The sequence below is a fragment of the Bos taurus genome, chromosome 12 (genome assembly GCF_002263795.3).
Source record: "Bos taurus isolate L1 Dominette 01449 registration number 42190680 breed Hereford chromosome 12, ARS-UCD2.0, whole genome shotgun sequence".
Taxonomy (NCBI): Eukaryota; Metazoa; Chordata; class Mammalia; order Artiodactyla; family Bovidae; genus Bos; species Bos taurus.
In genome coordinates, this window is record NC_037339.1 from 21448386 (window position 1) to 21472130 (window position 23745).

General features: G+C 41.2%; 1 protein-coding gene across 2 annotated transcripts in view; it reads right to left on the bottom strand.

The window, feature by feature from the left end:
* Positions 1-23745, bottom strand: part of NEK5 (NIMA related kinase 5) — a 45623-nt gene that overhangs the window by 19258 nt on the left and 2620 nt on the right. Inside the window, exons 2-14 of one of the 2 annotated variants that reach the window (XM_025000050.2) lie at positions 23627-23697; positions 22459-22545; positions 20295-20349; positions 18810-19010; positions 18650-18731; positions 14465-14598; positions 11866-12050; positions 11262-11328; positions 10322-10438; positions 8956-9042; positions 6303-6395; positions 3275-3361; positions 2980-3048 (exon numbers count right to left, since the gene is read on the bottom strand). In XM_025000050.2, the coding sequence (XP_024855818.1) occupies positions 2980-3048; positions 3275-3361; positions 6303-6395; positions 8956-9042; positions 10322-10438; positions 11262-11328; positions 11866-12050; positions 14465-14598; positions 18650-18731; positions 18810-19010; positions 20295-20349; positions 22459-22545; positions 23627-23697 (1335 nt within the window). The remainder of the gene's footprint in view (positions 1-2979; positions 3049-3274; positions 3362-6302; positions 6396-8955; positions 9043-10321; positions 10439-11261; positions 11329-11865; positions 12051-14464; positions 14599-18649; positions 18732-18809; positions 19011-20294; positions 20350-22458; positions 22546-23626; positions 23698-23745) is intronic. The other variant, XM_025000051.2, reaches the window with a different exon arrangement.

Sequence of the window (23745 nt, forward strand, 5' to 3'; positions counted from 1 at the left end):
TGTTTATCACATGAATCAATAGGCTTTGAAAGCTGGAACTATGTTGGAACAAGGCAGAAACAGGAATGTGTCTGTCCATTTCTTCTCTTTGTCAACCGTGACGAGCACTGATCATGTGGCAACTAATTTGATGCAGACGTCCTGCCTTCTATCTTATCCCCCTACTGTTCCATGCTGCTGCTGCTGCTGCTAAGTTGCTTCAGTCGTGTCCAACTCTGTGCGACCCCATAGACGGCAGCCCACCAGGCTCCCCCATCCCTGGGGTTCTCCAGGCAAGAATACTGGAGTGGGTTGCCATTTCCTTCTCCAATGCATGAAAGTGAAAAGTGAAAGTGAAGTTGCTCAGTCGTGTCCGACTCTTAGCGACCCCATGGACTGCAGCCTACCAGGCTCCTCCGTCCATGGGATTTTCCAGGCAAGAGTACTGGAGTGGGGTGCCATGCTACGGGACTCTAAAGATGAGTTCATCCACGTCCTGCTTTAAGCTTTAACATTGCCAGTCAGGTCCCTAAAACTGCTCCTAACATTCCATTATTAATATTAAAATGATCACTCTGTTTCAAGCATATCAAAGCAAAGAAGAACACAGGATGAACAAATTGGTACATAAAACTTCTGGGACTCCATTCTTTTTTCTAGAAGGCCAACTTTGAAAATGTTAGTCACTCAGTCATGTCTGACTCTTTGCAATCCCATGGACAATAGCCTGCGAGGCTCCTCTGACCATGGGATTCTCCAGGCAAGAATACTGGACTGGGTTGCCACATCTCCTCCAGGCGATCTTCCCGACCCAGGGATCGAACCCTGGTTTCCTGCATTTCAAGTGGGTTCTTTACCGTCTGAGCCATCAGGGAAGCCAACTTTAGCACCTCATTTCACAGAAGCACTGGAGGGACCAGTCCTCAGCTTCCAACTCAGACCCTGGGTCCCCAGAGCTAACCCCTCTGGTACTCACAGCTCTGGGATACTTAGAGCCTAGCGGTTAGAGATGAGTGCTAACTACCAATACTCCACTTGCCGGGAGCCAGCACAGGAGTCCCCACCTATGACAAGGTCATGCAGGAGAGCTCTGATGGGCAAGGCGAGTCAGAGCTCGAGGGGTGCCCCCCTGGATCTGCCTGAGCGTGTACCCCAAAACCAGAATCTGTCTGTTTTACTATTTTATGACTTTACCAACTCCCCTGACATTAACAGGGGGCTATCCCCGACCACCTTTCTCTGAAGAAAATCAACTTCGAGCTCTAGTTAATAAGTCTCCTGGGCATAATGGGAATGTTTCAATTCAAACCCCTCTGATGACTTTCTAGCTTGCCTGACAGGTTTGTTCAGATTCCTGCAGCTACGCATGTGATTGTTCACAGCCCCCCAACCACGAGAGGCACGGGAAGCTTAAGATATTCTAACAATGCAGAGCTTCTCAGAGAGTTAAAATTGTTCGAATAGAACTAGTAGAGGATTTCTTTGTTGAGCTAATGCTTGCTGCCAAGTTTCCATATCCCTTACCTACTATGTCCCTGGGAGTGTATTGATCAATATAGTTGGTATATAGAAATGTAAGTAGTAGCTTTAATGTTTGTAACCTTGGACCCTTGAGTTAATTCTTTTCTTGTTATAGCCTACCACACTTTTGCCCTATAGGAATGCAACTTTATCTAATGCTTTCGGAGAGTGGCGCCAGACTTTAGAATAATCACCTGTAGAGAAAAATAAGTTTTCTGAAATAAGGGTCATAAAATGTTAACAGGTCTCCTGGCCAGAAGATGATGTAAATCACCTAAAGCTTTTGCATATGATAAGTTTGCAGAAAGAAAGCCTGGCTTCGATAAGGATCAAGGACTGCTGACCTTGCATGACTCTACCCCCACCCATTATCCTCTATGCACAACTTAAGGTATAAAAACTATTTTGGAAAATAAAGTGTGGGCCTTGCTCATCAGGCTTGGTCTCCCCGTGTCGTTCTTTCTTGCTTCCTTTTCTCTCCTTTTCTTCTCTATTTTTTCAGGCCAAAGTAATTGGAGCACGGGGGTCCTCTGAGACTACTTATTTGCCTGGGCTTCTAAGACCCACTCTAGCAGGCGCCCAAGGTGGGGCACCTTCAGCTATTCGAGAGGGCGCCTGCAGCCTCCATAGTCAGAGCAAGTTCGGTGCCGTGAACTTTATTAGTCTCCCACGTAAACCAGTCAGGTCAAGCCTCTGTCTCTTTCTCCTTTTATCTATCCTTTAATCGCCAACGCCGTCCTCCCGAGGGAATCCCTGGTCCAACCGGGGCTGGACCCCAGTATCCACTGAAGTCTTTATGTAGCAAAATGCTGGTAAAATCTCAAAACTTACTGGAGCACAGAAGATTTTTAGGGCAGTGAAAATACTCTGTATGATTCTAAATACTCTGTATGATTCTATAATTTTATTCTAAAATAAAATAAATTATGTATTTGTATTTTGTTTTTAAAACTTTTTATTTCATATTAGAGTATAGTTGATTAACAATGTTCTGTTAGTTTCAAATGCATAGCAAAGTGATTCAGTTATACATATAAATGTATCTATTCTTTTTCAATTTCTAACTAGGTTCTTACAGAATATTGAGCAGGGTTCCCTATGCTATACAGCAGGCTCTTGTTGGTTATTCAACTTAAATATACATGCTCATTTATTTTAGGTGAGTTTATTAGTTTTTGACTATATATTAATATTATGTCTTCTATTTTAATCTGGCTATAATTTAAAAGTTACTGTTAGAAGGAAAATACCTTTTTTATAATAGCAAAGTAAAATGGAATAATCCATTTATATGAATAATCTCAATTTTAAAAAGAACAGAAGGTTAAGTATTTTGGAAGACTTGTCTGAACACTACAGATCCTTCTAGGAAGCTTTTAGTAAATTTTCCCTACCCTCTATGGGAAAATTTCATGAAATGTGCTACTAAGACACTTATTCTCTCATCTCTACTAATAGAAATTTAACTTAATGGCATACCTCTTCCTCTTGGAGGGTGTTTTCATCAGAAATACATTCATTTAAATTAATTTCAAATTTTAGCCCTCTCTAGAAGAAAGCAAGAAAAAAATCTTAGTTTTATAATCTAATGAAAATCTTAAAATTACAACTCCCAATTTGACACTACAGATACTTAAAACCATTAGTCTAACATCACAAAATAAGGCAATTCCATAAAATAGTAGGGGGTGAAATCCTGTAGGCAACTGGATTACAAGGTGCAGAGACCCAGCCAGACTTTTAATACAAAAATTTAAGACAAAATGTTTATTACCTGAGCTTTATGTTTTTGTTCCGAACTTTTACTTTCCTTTATGTTCTGAGGTTTAATTTGTTTTAAGTCTCTCTCAATATCCTGAAACTTAGAGAAAAAATAAAATCTAGCATTTACTATTGATCAAACAATTACATTTTCACCATTGCCGAATTCACAGCAGGGTCTATTTACATTATTTGATTTCTTGAATGAATCTGATGGTTGTTTTGAGAATAAAAGCATGCATTTTGCAAAGGAAAGTTAATGATAGTCTACTAAAAGCTTGGCCACAAGGTCCATTAACTTGAAATATTAATGCATTTAACACCAGCATTGCAACTCTACGGGGTGACAATATTTATCGCTTCAGTCCCATACAACCTAATCTAACTCAAGAATGTAATTTGGGGACTTCCCTGGTGATACAGTGGATAAGAATCCGCCTGCCAATGTAGGGGCCATGGGTTCGATCCCTGGTCTGGAAAGATTCCCATGCTTTGCAGCAACTAAGCCAAAGGGCCACAACTTCTGAGACCCGTGGCCCAGAGCCTGCGCTCTGCAACAAGAGAAGCCACCTCAATGAGAAGCCCACCCACCTCAATGAAGACTAGCTCCCGCTTGCTGCCACTCGAGAAAGCATGCAAGCAGCAGTGAAGACTCAATGCAACTAAAAATAAATAAATAAAAATTTTAAGAAGAGTGTAATTTTGACCATAAGATCCTTTCCTTAAGAAGCTTATGATCTTAATCAGGAAAACAAAAAAGTGCACAGCTCGTGATACTACAAAGGAAGGAGGGGAGGGTCTAAAAATTGATGGGTAATTTAGAGGAGGAAGAGAAGACTGTAAAAGTACTGACAAGAATTTCCAAAGAATGGTCAAGAGGTGAACTTTAGACCCTGAGCTTTCTTGGGGTTCAGTCCTGGGCCCTCTGCCGTTCTCTTCCTCAGTACATGGATGGTGGTGGTTTAGTCATTCAGTTGTGTCTGACTCTTGCGACCCCATGGTCGGTAGCCCACCAGGCTCCTCTGTCCATGGGATTCTCCAGCCAAGAATACCGGAGTGGGTTGCCATTTCCTTCTCCACAATACCCAGGGGTCTCATTTATTTCCAGGGATTTAAATGTGATCTTTATGCAATGACTCTTAAACATGTCTTTAAGAGTTGTCTTGTAATTCAGCTGCCTACTTGGTACCATCATCGCCTTAACATTCACCCCACAATCTCATATGGAGCGCCCACCGCGGACCAGACACTGCCCTGCACAATGGGATGGTGCAGAACGTGAATGTCCCTACTGACACACAGCTTACATTTTACTGGAGTAAAATAGGTAAATGAGTCAGCAAAGCAATGATGTCATTTCAGAATGTGTTAAGTGCCATAAAGAAAAGAAGGTTACAGTAATAGCCCAGAAAATGAGTAGAGGAGGACAGTAACGTAGGAAAAGCCTACCTGGCATTTGATGGGAGCCCTGGAATGGTGTTGGGCCCTGGCTAAGGAAGGTCTGTGGAAAGCATGTTCCAGGTGGAGGGAACAGCGGGGCAGAGACCTGAAGCAGGGATGTGGTCTCTCAGATCTTCCTGACTCAACACAGCCAAAGCGGAGCTCCTGAGGGTCCACCCCCCGACATACAAGCTTGCTCCTTACTCTTCCACATCTTGGTAAAATGTACTATTCCTTTCAAGCCAGAAATTTATGAGTCTCCATGTGTGTTTATATATATATATATATATTCCCCTGGAGAAAGGAATAGCAACCCACTCCAGCATTCCTGCCTGGAGGATCCTCATGGACAGAGGAGCCTGGCGGGCTATAGTCCATAGGGTTGCAAAGAGTTGGACACAACTAAACGACTAACACATACCTACACATAGATGTTAATTACTGCCTCGTCTGTGGACCACACCCTTTGCATGTACTTCACATCTATCAGTTTGAATTGTTATTGGTTGCCCCAGAACTCTGGGAAGGGTGTTTTCCTGCCTTGCAATGTTACACACTCTGAAACAAGACTCTGACTTCTGTTATCTTACTTGTATTTGTGAGGCTGGTTGTCTGATCTGACTGTGTAGTCTGATTGTCTCAATTGCATGAGAAGTGTCATATTGCTTTATTTCCCTTTGTGTGTGCATGCTAAGTCACTTCAGTTGTGTCCAACTCTTTGCGACCCTATGGACTGTAGCCCACCAGGCTCCTCTGTCCATGGGATTCTCCAGGCAAGCATACTGCAGTGGGTTGCTATGCCCGCCTCCAAGGGATCTTCCCGACCCAGGGGTCAAACTCATGTCAAACATATTAGACCCTGAAGCCCCATTCACCCCACTGGGTAGAAAATTCAACCTTAGTCCACTTTAGAGCTCTGAGCACCACCCCTTGTGGAAGTCCCCGGGTTTTCACAAAACGAAACACTCAGGGAGGCTGTTCAGCCTTCACTTCACTCAACATGGCTTCCTCTCACCTTCCCTCAATCAGGCCCTTGGGGCACTTCATTGAAGATGAAGGGAAAGACCTCCCAGAGGAAAAAAGAAAAGTCCTTTGTGAGCCATTTGATCATTCAGCTCTGCACAGTTCCCTTACCAAAAGGTAAGTTTGAAGATAAACTAACTGTGAGATTTATTAAGGGGTGTGTTTGAGATTCAGATTCAAACACCATCAGACAATAGAAATTTCTTCCACCCCGGAAGCAGTTCTCAAACAGCTGCACGAACTCACCAGCTAGCTCTTGATGACAAGATGCCTGGGTCCCACCCCAGACCATTTGGGATGGAGTCCAGGCATTTTAATTTTTTTTTTTTTTTGATTGCTCTGTTTTTTGTTTTTTTTGTGTGTGGAGCAGCACCCCACACAATGTGCCAGATCTTAGTTCCCCAACCAGGGATGGAACCCGCGCTCCTGCAGGAGTCTTAACAACTGGACCACCAGAGAGGGTCCTGATTGAGTTTTTTAAACTCTCCCCTGTGGTTCTACTGCACAAGGAGGGATGGGAACACAGGGCTGGAGCAGACTCACTGGGAAACACAGCATCGTCTAACAATAACCATCACCTGCACAGATGCTTCTTCCTCAGGTGCTTCATGGGGGATGGGCAGGTCGCTCTTCTTCACCAAGTAGGTTTTCCAGCTCATTTTTGAGTCCTCCTTCAACATAAATTATACACAATCCACAAGGTTGGTTCTGCGTTGGTTCTGAAGGCCACTTGCTGCCCCTCAGCTGCTAGACCTGAATAGGGTCTCGTGAGGACACTGGCCCAGGGAGGATCCGGGGGTGTGGCTGGAGAGAACGCCCTCATGGCCTCTGTTCTCTATGGCCACCTTCCGTTTCCCCCAAGGGCTTCTTTCCTGGCCTCTCTAGAAAAGTCTGCGTCCATCTTTCCTGCATGCAGGCTTCCCATCCCAGACCCGCCTTAAAAAACAGGGCTGAGGATAACACGAGGCTCTCCACCATTAACCAAACTACTGCTCTGGGCTTCCCAGGTGGTGCGAGTGGTAAAGAACCCACCTGCCACTGCAGGTAGAGGTGAGAGATGGGGGTTCGATCCCTGGGGTTGGGAAGATCCCCTGGAGGAGGGCATGGCAACCCACTCCAGTATTCTTGCCTGGAGAATCCCATGGACAAGAACCTGGAGGGTTACAATCCATAGGATTGCAAAGAATCAGACATGACTGAGCGACTTTGCACGCATGCACTGCTCTGGTGATAAGCATGTCCAGCCTGCCCCTCCCACGGCACCCTGGCCTGAAGCTTTGTGTGGTTCTTTCAGATGCCCTCCTCCTTAGCTCTGCCTCTCCAAACTCCACTCTGCTTCTCAGACCCATCTTCTGAGCCCCATCTCTCTTCTTCCAGAAAATTCTTCCACCAGCTCATCCCACTCATGTTCACTCACAGGGCTTAACCAGATTCAGTTATTCCAGCACTGCTTCACACATGCGTGTCTTATCTTTCCAGCTGTTTATGGGTAGAAGTGTCTATGCTGGAAAGGGTACAGGTTTTAGAATCAGTTGCTTATTTGTGTTTTGTGTGTGTTAGTCATTCAGTCGTGTCCTGCATTGCAGGCGGATTCTTTACCGTCTGAGCCATCAGGGGGCGTTACACAGTCTGCCTTGTAATATCTAAGTGACTTGAACTTCTCTGTCATGGGAAGTAAAGAAGATGTGGATATCAAAGCTCTAGTTCAGAGCCCAGTACATACAACCGAATTGTACCTCTGCTCATTTCACCTATATTCATTTATATATATATGCCCTCAGAGATGGGGGAGAGGGAAAGATCAATTTCAGCAGTGTGGGCAGTTCTACACAATAAGTGTGTAGTTCAAGTATGTGTGAGACAGGCTGTGTCCTCAATGGGACTCGGTACCCCCTGGCCTCTCATTGGAGGAGCATTCCAGGGTCCCGACGATGTTTCTAGTGTTTAAAAATGCATATGTTTTTCATGCAATGTGGTCTCCAGACACAAGCCAGCCATCTCATCTGGAGTTCTACTGAAAAAACAACCACCTAAGAAATAGAAGAATGAATCTCCAGTGTGGCTCCTTCAAAGGATATTTCAAGAATCATCTCAACGGTACTCAAATGTTGCCTTATATAGACTACCCCAGCATATGAGACTATTCCAGTGTGTGTGTGTGTGTGTGTGTGTGTGTGTGTGTGTGTGTGCATGCGCGCGTGCTCAGTCATGTCTGACTCTGCAACCCCGTGAACTGTAGCCTGTCAGGCTCCTCTGTCCATGGGATTCTCCAGGCAAGAATACTGGAGTGGATGGCCATTTCCTTCTCCAAAGGATCTTCCCGACCCAGGAATCAAATCCACGTCTCCTGCGTCTCCTGAATTGGCAGGTGGATTCTTTACCACTGAGCCACCTGGGATTCCGATGTAGCTAAATTCAGTAAATGCTCGTTGTTTTTCCTACCTCACAGGCATGAACTCACTTCCTGTCTCGAATCCAGTTCTGGAATAAAATACCTGCTTGGTCAATACTTATTGACTGACTCACAGGGAACACGATCAACCATATTTAATAGCAGGCTCTCTCCACTGAGACTCTCAGCCCCATCACCTTGTGCAGCCTCAGGTAAACCATAATTCAGTGGGGCTTCCATTACATCTGGCAGTTTTCCTATTTAAAAAAAAAGTTTGCCTGATAAAGTTTATCTTTTTGATGAGAAGATCATTACTCCCATGGGCCACAATTAATCAGCCTGTACTCTAGAGTCTGGGAACTGCAATTACTAAGTCCACACACACAGTTACTGAAGCCCACACGCCCTAGAGCCTGAGGTCTGCAGAGAAGCCCAAGCATGTAATGAAGAGGAGCCCCGGCCCGCCACAACTAGGAAAAACCCACACAGCAACAAAGACCCAGCATGGTCAAAAATAGTTAAATATCTAAAATTATTTTTTAAAAGATCATTACTGTTAATATCTGCTCAGTTTAGTTAGCTCTGAATCAATAGAACAACATTTTGTTTCCGTTTTTTAAACATTTATTTTGACATGGGCCATTTTTAAAGTCTTTATTGAATTCGTTACAATATTGTTTCTGTTTTATGCTTTGGATTTTTGGCCATGAGGCATGTGGGATCTAAGTTCCCTGACCAGGGATCGAACCCACACCCCCTGCATTGGAAAGAGAAGTCTTAACCACTGGACTGCCAGGGCAGTCCCTCAACATTTCCTTTAGGAGAATGAATTTACCTACCTCCAGTTCACACCCCATCTTCTTTCTAATTTCCTTCATGTCATGGTGATACTGTTGGCGTATTTCCTCTAACTGCTTCCAATATTCCTGGAAAGCAATCCCAATTCCGAAATGTTAAATGTTTGCAGACAACTTGACAGAATACTCTCTAGAGAGCCTATGATTTTATTTTTATTTTATTTTTTATTTTTGGCCATGCCTCACGGCACGTGGGATCTTAGTTCCCCGACCAGGGATCGAACCCACACCCCCTGCATTGGAAGCATGGCGTGTTAACCACTGGACAGCCAGGGAAATCTCCAAGACAGCCTATGATTTTAGAAATGTGTGATATGTAGTAAGGGAAAAGTCAGTGCTCCCCAAAATGATAATCTGCCTTATACTTTGCCTGTGGTAAAGTGATCATATTTGGAGATGGTGTCATTGCAGGGGTGAATAGTTAAGCTAAGATGTGGTCACAACTGGGGCAGAGTGGGTCCCTAATGCAGAGTGGGTCCTGCTGTCCTGTTAAGAAGATGGCCAGGGACTTCTCTGGCAGTCTAGTAGTTAACTCTCTGCACTTCTAATGCCGAGGACTCGGGTTTCACCCCTGGCCAGGGAACTAAGGGCCCCACGCCACATGGTGTGGCCAAATAATAATAATAATAAATAATATTTTAAAAAATAAGCAGACTCCTTTTAAAAAAAGGAAGACGAAGATGGTCACACGAGGAGGATGCCACGTCCAGTGGCAGAGACTGAGTTGTGTCACTGCAAGTGAGGATATCTGAGCACCACGGACCAACTCCCAGAAGCCAGCGAAAGGCAGAGACGGACTCCCCTCCAGAGTTCAGAGGGAGCATGGCCCTGCTGACATCTTGACTTTGGACTTCAAGCCTCCAGAACTGTGAGACAGTAAATTTCTGTCGCTTCAAACTGCCCAGTGTGTTGTAAGGCAGCCCGAGGGAACTAACACAAATTTCAAAAATGTTCAGGATGGACAGTTACTTGATCAATCCGAGGTAAAAAGCCCTATGAACTCAGCTACGCTGCATTCTCTGAGAAGGTGGAATGCATGTCTTTGTCTCCCCTGAGCCCTCATTGTGGTGCATCACACCGTGTACCCAGCAAGGGTTTGTGTAGTGAGCTCTCTCGGGTGCACCATAGATGCTAAAAACAATAATACCCTGCGTGTGTGTGTGCTAAGATGCTTCAGTCATGCGACCCTATGGACTGTAGCCCCCCAGGCTCCTCTGTCCATGGGATTTTCCAAGCAAGAATATTAATACCAGAGTGGGTTGCTGTGCCCTCCTCAAAGCAACATGGTATTACAGTACACAAGACAACGAGAGAAATCCAGCGGTAGCCCTTGGAAGCAGTTTCTAACCTGTTCCTTCATTTCATTTCTCCTGAACTGCAGCCTCCAGAATCTAGGTCCTTCTGCATCGCTTCTTAGCTTTTGTCTCTGGTTGTCATTTGGCTCAGCAGAAGATGGACGAAGACCCTGTTATTGGAATAAAGTAGTTTATCAAGTGTATTTGCATTCTGGAAACACCTTATGACTTGACCTGCACTTCCTCCTTTAAGCAATAATTATATTATCAATCTCACTATTTGATAATAATTATATTGACTTTTTTTTTATAGTGAGCAGAATTTTCTTAGATTAAGCATGAAACTTTTAAAAAAGTAAATGAATAAAACCATTGGTATTGTTTATTCTAAGCAATCAATATTTTATGCTAGCATGTAAGATGCCTAGGTTTGTTTTCTGAACTGGTAAACTGCAACTGTGGAATCAAATATCTACAAAAGTTCAGCAACCCTTGGAGCTTGAGATTAGGTAGGGGAAGAGAACTAAAGCTTTTGAGCAGCTCAAAATAAGACCAATACAAATAGGATGTATATCCAGTTTCACTCAGCCCCAGAATTTTGACACTATACTTAAGGGTAAAGTTTAACTTTCATTTCAAATAAAATATGATAATCCCTTTTTTAAAATGTGTAGAATTCTAATAAACTAGAACCAAAGAAAAGCAGCACTCAAGGGGACCTCGAAGCCTATCTACAGCTTTTATAGAGAAAGATACTGAAGTTCAGAGAGGCTGCATGTTCTGCCTAACGTCATAGCAAGTGATGGAGCCAGGGAAGGGACGAGGCTTCTCAGACCCTGGCTGAAGCCTATTCCCAATATTCTTCTTTAGCTGTTAAAAACTAGTCTTAATCTTCTATGTGGAATGAACTTTGACTTAAGGAACCATGAATATTTGTGAACAGAGAAAGCGTTAGAAATGTCTGATGGCCTCTTATATTTGGTTTTTACTTACCAATTGCTTTTCCACTTTCAGCTTATATTGTTGAGCTTCACATTTCCTCTGAAGGTATTCAGCAAGCCTTAGGAAACAGAAACGTTTAGCTTGAGTAGAAATTTTAACTTGTTGTAGGCAGCAATTTGACAAGTAGATTTTCAGCTTCATAATGAGATTCACAAATCGCCTGTGACATTCTGAGTTCAAAGTGAAAAGTGAGAGTTGCTCAGTCATGTCCAACACTTTCCGACCCCATGGACTATACAGCCATGGGATTCTCCAGGCCAGAATACTGGAGTGGGTAGCTGTTCCCTTCTCCAGGGGATCTTCCCAACCCAGGGATCGAACCCAGGTCTCCGGCATTACCAGAAAGAAGAAAACAATATGAAAAATTCAAGAGTATGAATCTGTGGCCACAGTCAAATGGCAACATGAGTAAGATTAGTTACATCAAACTTGAGATGAAAAAGTGTCAAGGGAACAGTGAATTAAGTATTTTAAATGTAGAGTCTGGAGATTCTTCCTGGATGTTTTAGGAGAATTTGGACAGACTTCAAAATAAATGCTGATAGAGCAAGATATTATTCAGAGGACGAAAGTTTAAGTTAGACTATGACATTACCATTGACCTGGAGGTGGACTGTGGCTTTCTTCCTGATCATAACTCTCCTCATCTCTGGTATCTTTTTGAGGAACATGGTGGTAATTTGGTCCATGCACTCTCTTCCTCAACAAGTCAAGTTGAGCATAAAAATGATCATAATGTCCACACATTGCAGCAAGTTTGGGCCTTTCTACCATTTTTACCTGAGGGATTAAAATGAAGAGAGATTTTTTTTTTAAAATACAGGATTAAAATCTATAATAACTGATTGCTTGATAGTGACCATAGCTAAAACAAGGTATAGAAATTATCTTGTTGTTCTTGCTCTAGACTCGTTTTTCAGTAATCTTACAATATCCAAATCCTAGAACTGAAAAATGTTTTAGAAGCCAAAGTCCTGCAGCACCACAGTTAATAATTTTGCTCAGGTGTGAATATGAGTCACGTATACTTTATGGCTAGTGTATCAAAAATACTTAGCGAGCATCTATCCAACCCAAGATATGAAACTAAACTGTGTTATTATTTCCTATTTTTCATAAACTTATTTGTTGTTGTTCATATACACAGGAAGAGCCCCTGGAGGGGGAAATGGCAACTCACTCCAGTATTCTTGTCTGGAGAATCCCATGGACGGAGGAGCCTGGCAGGCTACAGTCCGTGGGTTGCAAAGAGTTGGACACGACTGAGCACACACACAATATATATGTTAGATTAAATATGAAATTATAGATATTTGACCATCTTTAACTTACAAAGTGAAAGAGGAGAGTGAAAAAGTTGGCTTAAAGCTCAACATTCAGAAAACGAAGATCATGGCATCTGATCCCATCACTTCATGGGAAATAGATGGGGAAACAGTGGAAACAGTGTCAGACTTTATTTTGGGGGGCTCCAAAATCACTGCAGATGGTGATTACAGCCATGAAATTAAAAGACACTTACTCCTTGGAAGGAAAGTTATGACCAACCTAGATAGCATATTCAAAAGCAGAGACATTACTTTGCCAACAAAGGTCCGTCTAGTCAAGGCTATGGTTTTTCCTGTGGTCATGTATGGATGTGAGAGTTGGACTGTGAAGAAGGCTGAGCGCCGAAGAATTGATGCTTTTGAACTGTGGTGTTGGAGAAGACTCTTGAGAGTCCCTTGGACTGCAAGGAGATCCAACCAGTCCATTCTAAAGGAGATCAGTCCTGGGTGTTCTTTGGAAGGAATGATGCTAAAGCTGAAACTCCAATCCTTTGGCCACCTCATGCGAAGAGCTGACTCACTGGAAAAGACTCTGATGCTGGGAGGGATTGGGGGCAGGAGGAGAAGGGGACGACAGAGGATGAGATGGCTGGATGGCATCACCGACTCGATGGACATGAGTTTGGGTAAACTCTAGGAGTTGGTGATGGACAGAGAGGCCTGGCGTGCTGCGATTCATGGGGTCACAAAGAGTTGGACACGACTGAGCGACTGAACTGAACTGAACTTACAAAAATGGCACATTCACATAATCCTATTCAAATATTAAAGTAAATGTGTAAAATCTGGCTTATCGGTCTAAATACAAATTAAACATTTATTTTAATTTTAAAGTGTCAAGTCATTTTCTTAGTTTTACAATATTTACCTATGTACAACCCAAAAGAATGTACTACTAGTTAGTTGAAAAATGGCTAGAAATACAGAAAAGTATTGGAAGGCAAAAACAGCTTCTTTAGGATTTTCTCTAAAATCTCAAACGGTAATAACAACATCCAAGATGGTTCCTGTGGAGACCTCCCATTTCACTGCATTAGCAGAAGCTTTCAGAGGATTGAAGAACCAGCAATATGTTCTCCTAATATCATCCACCCATAAAACTTTCAGATGTTTTTTCTTGTTTTTTTTTTTTTGCCTCCTGCAGGTTTGCTAGAGTATTCTAAATTACAACATACTTTCAAAATTCTTTAATAAAGTTAAGCCACATTCTATCAAATAAAGGGCAATAATTAAATAGTTTCAAAAATCTATCTGTACACCAACATATTTGCTAAAGTGTCTAGATAGCAAGTAAACACTTAGGAAATGTACTTCAAATGGTCCTGTAATTATACCATGAGCCTTCTTTAAGAATATAATTCTTCAGTTAAAATACAACAGCCATTTTTATGTGCCAGAAGCATTTCACTAGCAAAAACTAAAAGATTCAACATTCTGATGAAATGGATTCAAATAACTGGCATAAAGAAACTCAGGGAAAAAATCAATGATTTTATAATAAAAATTCCTCAATTACATACAACATCAGAATTAGGAGTATGAATGCAGAAAGTTTTCTGCTGCTGTTCTACTCACCTGTCCTATATAGAAAAATCCTATTTATTTAAAGAAGTTAAAAGGAATTGAATTACAAAAAAAACTAATACATACCATACCTATAAGAAAATACAGCATTGTTAAATATATATATATAACAACTAGAAGTTGTCCCATGAACTACCACTGTAATGCTAATTACAGAATTTTATTATAAGTACAAAACTAGTGAACGCCCACATCATGACCTCATACCTCATGAACATGTGGAAGTAGTTCTGTACAACGGACCATCTGCTAAAACAACAGGAATGCTTTAGCATGACTTACAGATATGGGTGTCTGGGCTCCAGCTGGTGATCTCCATTCATTTCTACATAATACGTCCTTCCTCTTATTTGGCACTGTTATCCTTGATCGTGGTAGGCACTTTCCCTGGAATCTCACATTCTGTATTTTAGAATCTTATTTAACCAAAAGAAAACAACTTCATTAAAAAAAATTTTTTTATACTTGTGAGAGTATAAGCATATGGAGCATTTCATAACACACTTTAACCAGAAACATTTATGTTCACTTGAAACATGTTCACTTAAACCAGAAACATTTATACTCACAAAGAGAAGGGCTGACGGAAAATGACTACGCATTTTCTTTGGACGGAGGAAATCATTCTTGCCAGGGTTCCTTTACATAGTTCTCTCTCTCTCCCTCTCTCTCTCTCTCTTTAGTCGCTCAGTCATGTCCGACTCTTGCGACCCCATGGACTGCAGCCCGCTAGGCCCCTCTGTCCATGGGATTCTCCAGACAAGAATACTGGAGTGGGTTGCCATTTCCTTCTCCAAACATAGTTCTAGTAATATTTAATTATTTAATAGTCTACTATTTAACAATTTAGGAGTGAATATTAACATTTACAGAAACAATACGCATAACATGTTTAGTAGTTCAATCATTAACTAAATTAATTACAAGTAATTAAACGTAGTCATCAGAGCTTGGGTTATCAGGCCGCAGCGCTCAGGGCCCATTGTTATTGGAAATGGATGAGTGGGTCTTCTAACATGTTGGTATTTATCACATTCACCCATGTGTTCCTGTTTTCGCATCTGTCCTATACTAGAAATGTAGACAATACACTTTCTCTCATGCTCTACTTCTCTACTTTCCAAACATTCTCAATCTAGACCAATACATAATGATGTCAAATCAAATTAAACATAGCAGAATTATCCATTCACTTTCCCTTTATAACTTTCCTAAGTTTATAATCATTTCTCCATCACAGTGAGTAATATTTCCCTCTCACTGGTTCCTCCTCATTCTTGAAGCTGAGATATTTGGTTATGGCTAAAAATCCTGCCATTAAATTGAATAACTTAAATTGAAGAAAGTACAGAAAACCACTAGACCATTCAGGTATGACCTGAATCAAATCCCTTACGATTTTACAGTGGAAGTGACAAATAGATTCAAGGGATTAGACCTGATAGATAGACTGCCTGAAGAACTATGGATGGAGGTTCATGACATTGTACAGGAGGCAGTGATCAAGACCGTCCACAAGAAAAAGAAATGCAAAAAGGAAAAATGGTTTTCTGAGGAAGCCTTACAAATAGCTGAGAAGAGAAGCAAAAGGCAAAGGAGAAAAGGAAAGATACACCCATCTGAATGCAGAGTTCCAAAGAATAGCAAGGAGAGATAAGAAAGCCTTCCTCAGAGATCAGTGCAAAATAGAGGAAAACAATAGAATGGGAAAGACTAGAGGTCTCTTCAAGAAAATTAGAGATACCAAGGGAATATTTCATGCAAAGATGGGCTCGATAAAGGACAGAAATGGTATGAACCTAACAGAAGCAGAAGATATTAAGAAGAGGTGGCAAGAATACACAGAAGAACTGTACAAAAAAGATCTTCACAACCCCAATAATCACAATGGTGTGATCACTCACCTAGAGCCAGACATCCTGGAATGTGAAGTCAAGTGGGCCTTAGGAAGCATCACTAGGAACAAAGCTAGTGGAGGTGATGGGATTCCAGTTGAGCTATTTCAAATCCTGAAAGATGATGCTGTGAAAGTGCTGCACTCAATATGCCAGCAAATTTGGAAAACTCAGCAGTGGCCACAGGACTGGAAAAGGTCAGTTTTCATCCCATTCCCAAAGAAAGGCAATGCCAAAGAATGCTCAAAATACCACACAATTGCACTCATCTCACACGCTAGCAAAGTAATGCTCAAAATTCTCCAAGCCAGGCTTCAACAGTACATGAACCAAGAACTTCCAGATGTTCAAGCTGGATTTAGAAAAGGCAGAGGAACCAGAGATCAAATTGCCAACATCCATTGGATCATCAAAAGAACAAGAGTTCCAGAAAAACATCTACTTCTGCTTTATCGACTATGCCAAAGCCTTTGACTGTGTGGATCACAACAAACTGTGGAAAATGCTGAAAGAGATGGGCATACCAGACCACTTGACCTGCCTCCTGAGAAATCTGTATGCAGGTCAGGAAGCAACAGTTAGAACTCGACATGGAACAAGAGACTGGTTCCAAATCAGAAAAGGAGCACGTCAAGGCTGTATATTGTCACCCTGCTTATTTAACTTCTTTGCAGAGTACATTATGAGAAACGCTGGGCTGGAAGAAGCACAACCTGGAATCAAGACTGCCTGGAGAAATATCAATAACCTCAGATATTCAGATGACACCACCCTTATGGCAGAAAGTGAAGAAGAACTAAAGAGCCTCTTGATGAAAGTGAAAGAAGAGAGTGAAAAAGTTGGCTTAAAGTTCAACATTCAGATAACTAAGATCATGGCAATCTGGTCCCATCACTTCATGGCAAGTAGATGGAGAAACAGTGGAAACAGTGACAGACTTTATTTTGGGGGGCTCCAAAATCATCGCAGATGGTGACTGCAGCCATGAAATTAAAAGACGCTTGCTCCTTAGAAGAAAAGTTATAGCCAACCTAGACAGCAGAGACATTACTTTGCCAACAAAGATCTGTCTAGTTAAAGCTATGGCTTTTCCAGTAGTCATGTATGGATGTGAGAGTTGGACTATAAAGAAAGCTGAGTGCCAAAGAATTGATGCTTTTGAACTGAGGTGTTGGAGAAGACTCTTGAGAGTCCCGTGGACTGCAAGGAGATTCAACCAGTCCATCCTAAAGGAAATCAGTCCTGAATATTCATTGGAAGGACTGATGCTGAAGCTGAAAATCCAATACTTTGGCCACCTGATGCAAAGAACTGACTCATTTGAAAAGACCCTGATGCTGGAAAAGACTGAAGGCAGGAGGATGTCGTACAAGGGGATGACAGAGGATGAGATGGTTGAATGGCATCACCAACTCAATGGACATGAGTCTGAGTAAACGCCAGGAGTTGGTGATGGACAGGGAGGCCTGGAGTGCTGCAGCCCATGGACTTGCAGAGTCGGACACGACTGAGCAACTGAATTGAATGGAATTGAAAAATCCTGCTGTTCTTATTTCACAATGTTAATTGCATTAGTAATTTTTCTCTTTAATGTCTGTCTCTCTTACACATACACACAAACACATACAGTATTTCATCAGCTGATTCCTCACACTGTCACTAAAGCAGCTCCCCTATTTCTCATTACCATAAGGTATCACCTGCTTTCTTTGGGGATCGCATAGTAACAATTCTCCTACTGTTACCAATTAGGTCCAAGATCCTAACTTCAGCTCAAACCAGCCTCTGCAAGAGAACTCTTAATCTCCAGTCCATTCTCTCTAGTTCAATAACACAAGCTTCATCTCATGATTCTGACTCTCTACCCCTTCCCTACACAAAAGTTAAGCTTGGATCCTGCCTCTTTGAGCATCTCTTTATCAGCAAATCCACTGCTTCATCAAGTTTTCCTGACTGATGAGAAGAGAGGAGATGAATTTTCCAGGTCATGAATGAGCTAGATGTACAGGCACGCCCACAGGTCACCACTCAACAAAAATTTTTCTCCTGTTTATAATGCTCGTGCATGCTAAGTAGCTTCAGTCGTGTCTGACTCTGCGACCCTATGAACTGTAGCCCATCAGGCTCCTCAGTCCATGGGATTCTCCAGGCAAGAATACTGGAGTGGGTTGCCCTGCCCTCCTCCAAGGGATCTCCCTGACCCAGAGATCGAAACTTCATAGGCCGATTTGGGCAGATTTTCCAGTTGCAGCTAGTACAAGGCCTCATAAAGGTAGACTAGAATTGTCTGGGTTTAATATAAAGATGTGTTGTAGGTCTCAGGCATTGAGATTAATAAGAAATCATGCTATTGCTATAATAAATTCATCTCATGTCTCCTGCATTGACAGACGGGTTCTTTACCATGAACACCACTTGGGAAGTCCTGCTTATAGTGCTCATATTTTTAAAATGTTCACATTCAATAAATCTGGAGGAATTTCCCTGCTAATGTTGTCAACATATACTATAAATCACTGCGTGAGACACACACAATAAGTATCTTTTGGTTGCACAGTTAAGTCCTTCTTACCAGGGGCCACCTTCCCAGCAGGTCGAGAAGCAGATGGTCTTGCTTTATGTAAGAGTAGGTGACTGAATTCTTCGTGAATGACCTAAAATATAACAGTGTATCAGGACTCACTAGCCACAAATATCTGTCAAAATCCAAACAGAATCACCTCCAAACTCACCTCGGGAGTCAGGTATTTGGCAATAAAATTCTCTAAAAAGGGCCTTTTCAAAATGGAATTGATAGATGGACGATCTCGGGGAGATACTTCAAAGAGCTGGGATAGTAAGAACTGTAGGTCACGGGAAAACCTTGGTGATATCGGAGGAACATGAGCTTGACAAATCTTCAGAACCAGCTGCTGTAAGTTGTTACCCTCAAACTGAAAGGATAAGCAATGGTGATACTAAATCAGAGAAAAATTCAATGCGAATATTTAAAGGAATACCAAGAGGGACTTCCCTGGTGGTCCAATGGTTAAGAACCTGTCCTGCAATGCAGGGAACATGGGTTTGCTCCCTGGCCGGGGCACTAAGATTCCACGTGCCACGGAGGGACCGAGCCTGCCTGGGGCAGCTACTGAGCCCTCCTGCCACAACTAGAGAGTCTGTGCAATTGAAGATCCTGCAAGCCACAACTTAAGACTGGACACCATCAAATAAGTAAATAAATAAACACTGAAAATAAATAAATGTTAAAAAAGAGGAGGGAGTGAAGTGAAAGTCGCTCAGTCTGTGTCTGACTCTCTGCAACCCCATGGACTGTAGCCCACCAGGCTCCTCTGTCCATGGAACTCTCCAGGCAAGAATACTGGAGTGGGTAGCCTTTCCCTTCTCTAGGGGATCTTCCCAACCCAGGGACTGAACCCAGGTCTCCTGCATTGCGGGCAGATTCTTTACCAGCTGAGCCACAAGAGAAGCCCAAGAATACTGGCGTGGGTAGCCTACCCCTTCTCTAGCAGATCTTTCTGACCCAGGAATCAAACTGGGGTCTCCTGTACTGCAGGGGAAATTTTTTTTTACCAACTGAGCTATAAGACAAGGCATTTAAAATCTTTTTAATTTTTAAAAAGTAAAATAACTTTGAGAAACAAAACAGTGTTAAAAGGTTTCATTAAGAGTACCATGGTCCACCCTGAATTGTTTCCATCAACATGTAGCCAGTTATTCAATGAGACATCATATTACTTAAAACAAGGGGTTTTTTAGTTTATTATCAAAATGTTTACTCGTTTCCCAAAACTAGAAGGTATACGAAATTATAAACAGGGAAAATATATACAATTCCACCACCCAGAGATATATTTTCTTCTAGCCGTTTAAAAAATACTACTTATTTTACAAAGTTGAGATCATACGATATGAAATTTTATATCTTGCTTTTTTAAATGACAGAGGAGCCTGGGGTCGCAAAGAGTCGGACACGACTGAGTGACTAACACTTTTTTCACGCTCTACGTACTATTCTCCAACTTGGATTTTGTACTTAATAATATAGCTTGGATATCATCCCATGTTGGTATACATGGAGCTATCATTCTTGTTAATATCTTGTTCATATAATTTTTAACAATCTAATGAAACCAAACAACCTTTTTCTTTCAGAGGTTATTTTAATTTATATACTTTTCAATAATTCAAGATAATCTGATGATTAATATACTTACAGGATGTCTGAGTGTGCAGAGCTCATATAAGACACAGCCAAGAGACCAAATATCCCTGGGAAAGATAAGAGTTTATATGCCAAGAAATATCGATAATTCTCAATTTAAACTTTTATCCTTACAGTCAACTATATTTGTGTATCTTTACAATTTTATATAGGGTGACCAGTTTTCACAAATGCTTTCAGTACATTATCAATTCTTACTCTTACTAAGACTAGAGAAAAAATTGTAGCTTGTCAGAGTCCCAGCAGAGAAAAGGTACACAAGCTTCGCTACAATCTGATGGCTCAATACTTACTTTAACTTCATGTGATGAGCTCAAAGAAAATGTGTGCGCGTATGGAATTTTGAGCAATTTGGAGGAGGGAGGAAGAACTCAAATGTGGATTACTTGATTCAACAGGTAACATTTGGTTGATTTAGAAAGGAACGTTCTACTCGAGGCTATAGACAGAACCAAAGTTAGATTAAGTGATAAACAGAGTATCTGGTACTCAATGAACTTAAAATGTGTTAAAACTGGGCCTGTGCAGGTGTCCAATAAATGACCTTTGACCTCAGAGGGCCAAAAATAACCCCTCCTCAGATCATGCTAAACACTTCCATTTTTGAACATGCATCCTATGAAGATTCACGAAACACCTATGTCTGCACAGAACACCAGTTACCTCACCCCTAATCCCCTTTCCTCATGCCTAAGACCATGCTGCATTGCAGGCGGATTCTTCACCACTGAGCCACCAGGGAAGCCTGCCTAAGACCACGATGCTTCTTCATCCCGTAAATATCTCAAATCCCTCGCCTTCGGGGAGGCAGATCTGAGACTTGTTCTCCAGTCTCATCTGGCTGCCTTTCTTCCTCTGCTGCAAACCTCAGTGTCTCAGCATTTGGCTTGCTGTGCATTACGTGAATTAACCCAGTTTGGTAATGATTTATTACTAGGAGCTTCCAATTATTCAAAGCATCAAATCAACATATTTAAATGTTGACTTAGATGCTTAAAAAGTCGTGCAAGGCAACAAAACAATGCTGCTGCGCTCTGCTCTCGAAAGCCTGCCCTTCCACCCTGGCGACACTAACTGCATTCCAGGTCAGCTTGAGGCCAACCCCCTTCTCTAGGTCAGAGGATATCTTTCAAAAATGCCCATTCTTCTACTATGTGGAGAAATGTTCACCACTCTTCTTTAGGGCTTTGCTTTTCAATTATCTCTTTCAAAGTCAGTCAAATATCTCTTGGGTACTTTTCTAAATAAATAGACAATGAACACCACAAAGGAACTTGGTCTTCCTGCAAAGCCAACTAGTTCAACTGGAAGACAGCCTTGAAAAGTGAAATGTTTTCCTTCTCCTTCCATGGAAGTAAAAACTATCTTGGCTTTATCTTTTACCACTGTGTATATTAACATTAAGGCTGCTTGTGAAGCTAGTGGTAAAGAACCCACCTGCAAATGCAAGAGATGTGGGTTCAATCCCTTCTCCAGGAAGATCCCCTGGAGAAGGGAATGGCAACCCACTCCAGCGTTCTTGCCTGGAGAATTTCATGGACAGAGGAGCCTGGCAGTCTACAGCCCAGGGGGTCACAAAGAGTTGAACATGACTGAGCGACAAACACTTTCACAAACTATATTAATATTACTCCTAAACAGTAGGCTCTACTACCACAAATGTCAAAGCTTGTTGGTTTTTAAAGCTGGAAGATGCCTTAACAATTACCTGGCCAACACCACCTTTGTTGAAGAAAGGGGAACTGAGACCCACAGAGACTGACTGACTTGGTCGAGTTGCTGACGGAGTCAAGGTTAGGATTTCTGGCTCCTAAACCTGTGCTGGTGACCTGGAAGGTCACCAGACCTTCCGCCTGACCCATCTACAACACTTTCCCGCAATAGGCCCAGCAGTGCTTAGAAAGCCTGATAATTGAACACAAAGATGGACATCACAGTGACCTCAACTTTCAATGTTATTCTATCACTTCTATCATCAGATGAAGAGACATATCTCTTTTCTAAATAAATTTGAAAGCTTTAGGAAACACTGAAGTGGTCAGAGGCAGTCACAGAGATTCTCGTTTCACAGGTGAGGAAAAGGAAATTATGAAGCACCATAAGAAAGAATCCATAAGATTTTACTGAGACTTTCAAACCAAAAGCCAGCAACTCACGTTTTATTGTTGTAGGGTTTATTCTGACAGATCTCTGGGGACAGGTAGTATGGTGTTCCAACGCAAGTTCTAGCAAGTTCCATGGTACTAGCAAAGTTATATTAAACAATAAAATAACATAGTGTATTACTGAAGTAAGAAAAGGCTTAAGACATACACATACATGTAAGAAAAATGTATAAAAAGTAACACAAAATTTGATGTATTCATATATTAAAATAAAATATTATTAAAATATAGTATATTAATAATGTAGTAATAAAATTAATTGATTTTAAGCTTATAATTCATTTCCCCAAAATCTACACAATAAAAAAAACTTATGGTTTAAAGACTGCACGAAAAGGTACCATTGTTATTTTGCAAACTCTCACATGTAAAATTTCCCTCATTCCAATGACGAAAGTAATGCAATCTCATGATTTAAAATTTGGAAAACAGAAAAGGGAATAAAGAAGAAAAAAATTACCAAGAATCTTACTACCTTCAAACAACTAGTGCTAAAATTCTGATGTATTTCCTTCTTGTCTTTTTTCCATGCATATTTTCCACATAGCTGTGATTATAGTGTATTTGAAATACAGAATTCTTGTTTTTAAAATTTTAAATTTAATACAACAAACTTTGTTCTCACATTATCAAAAAGTCTTCAAAATCATAAATGTCAGTGGCTAAACAATATTCAGGTACATGACTGTGCCAAGTTTTATAAAATTTAACTATTTCCCAATTTTTAGGCATTTAAACTATTCCAAATTTCAAATTATTCCCTTAGAACAAATTCTCAGAAATAGAACATTTAAAATCTCTTGGCATTTATTATCAACAAACTGTCTTTTGAAACATTTGCATCAATATACACTCCTAAGCACGTGTTAATTTTCCTGTTTCACAAAATGCTCACTGACTTTACATACATTTCAGTCACATCTCATTTGATCAGCTTATATCACACTATACAGCATTGCCAACACTTCTACTATGCCAAGATATGTCTCGCAAATTTTAATCTCAACGTACCATCTGAATACTTTAATATACTTATATAAACAATTATCCAAAATTATTGAGAAACCAAGCTCTTAATACCTTCTTAATTCTTGATACCTAAAAATACGTATTTTGGCTGTTATGAACAGAAGGAAAAATGATTTTTAAAAGTACTTACTTGTTCAAGACCCTTGCAATACCAAAGTCCCCAAGCTTTGCAACCATTCCGTTCTTGCTAAGAAAAATGTTCTGTAAGTGCAGAAAAGGCTATGTTGTTGGAGATATTTCAAGAAAATA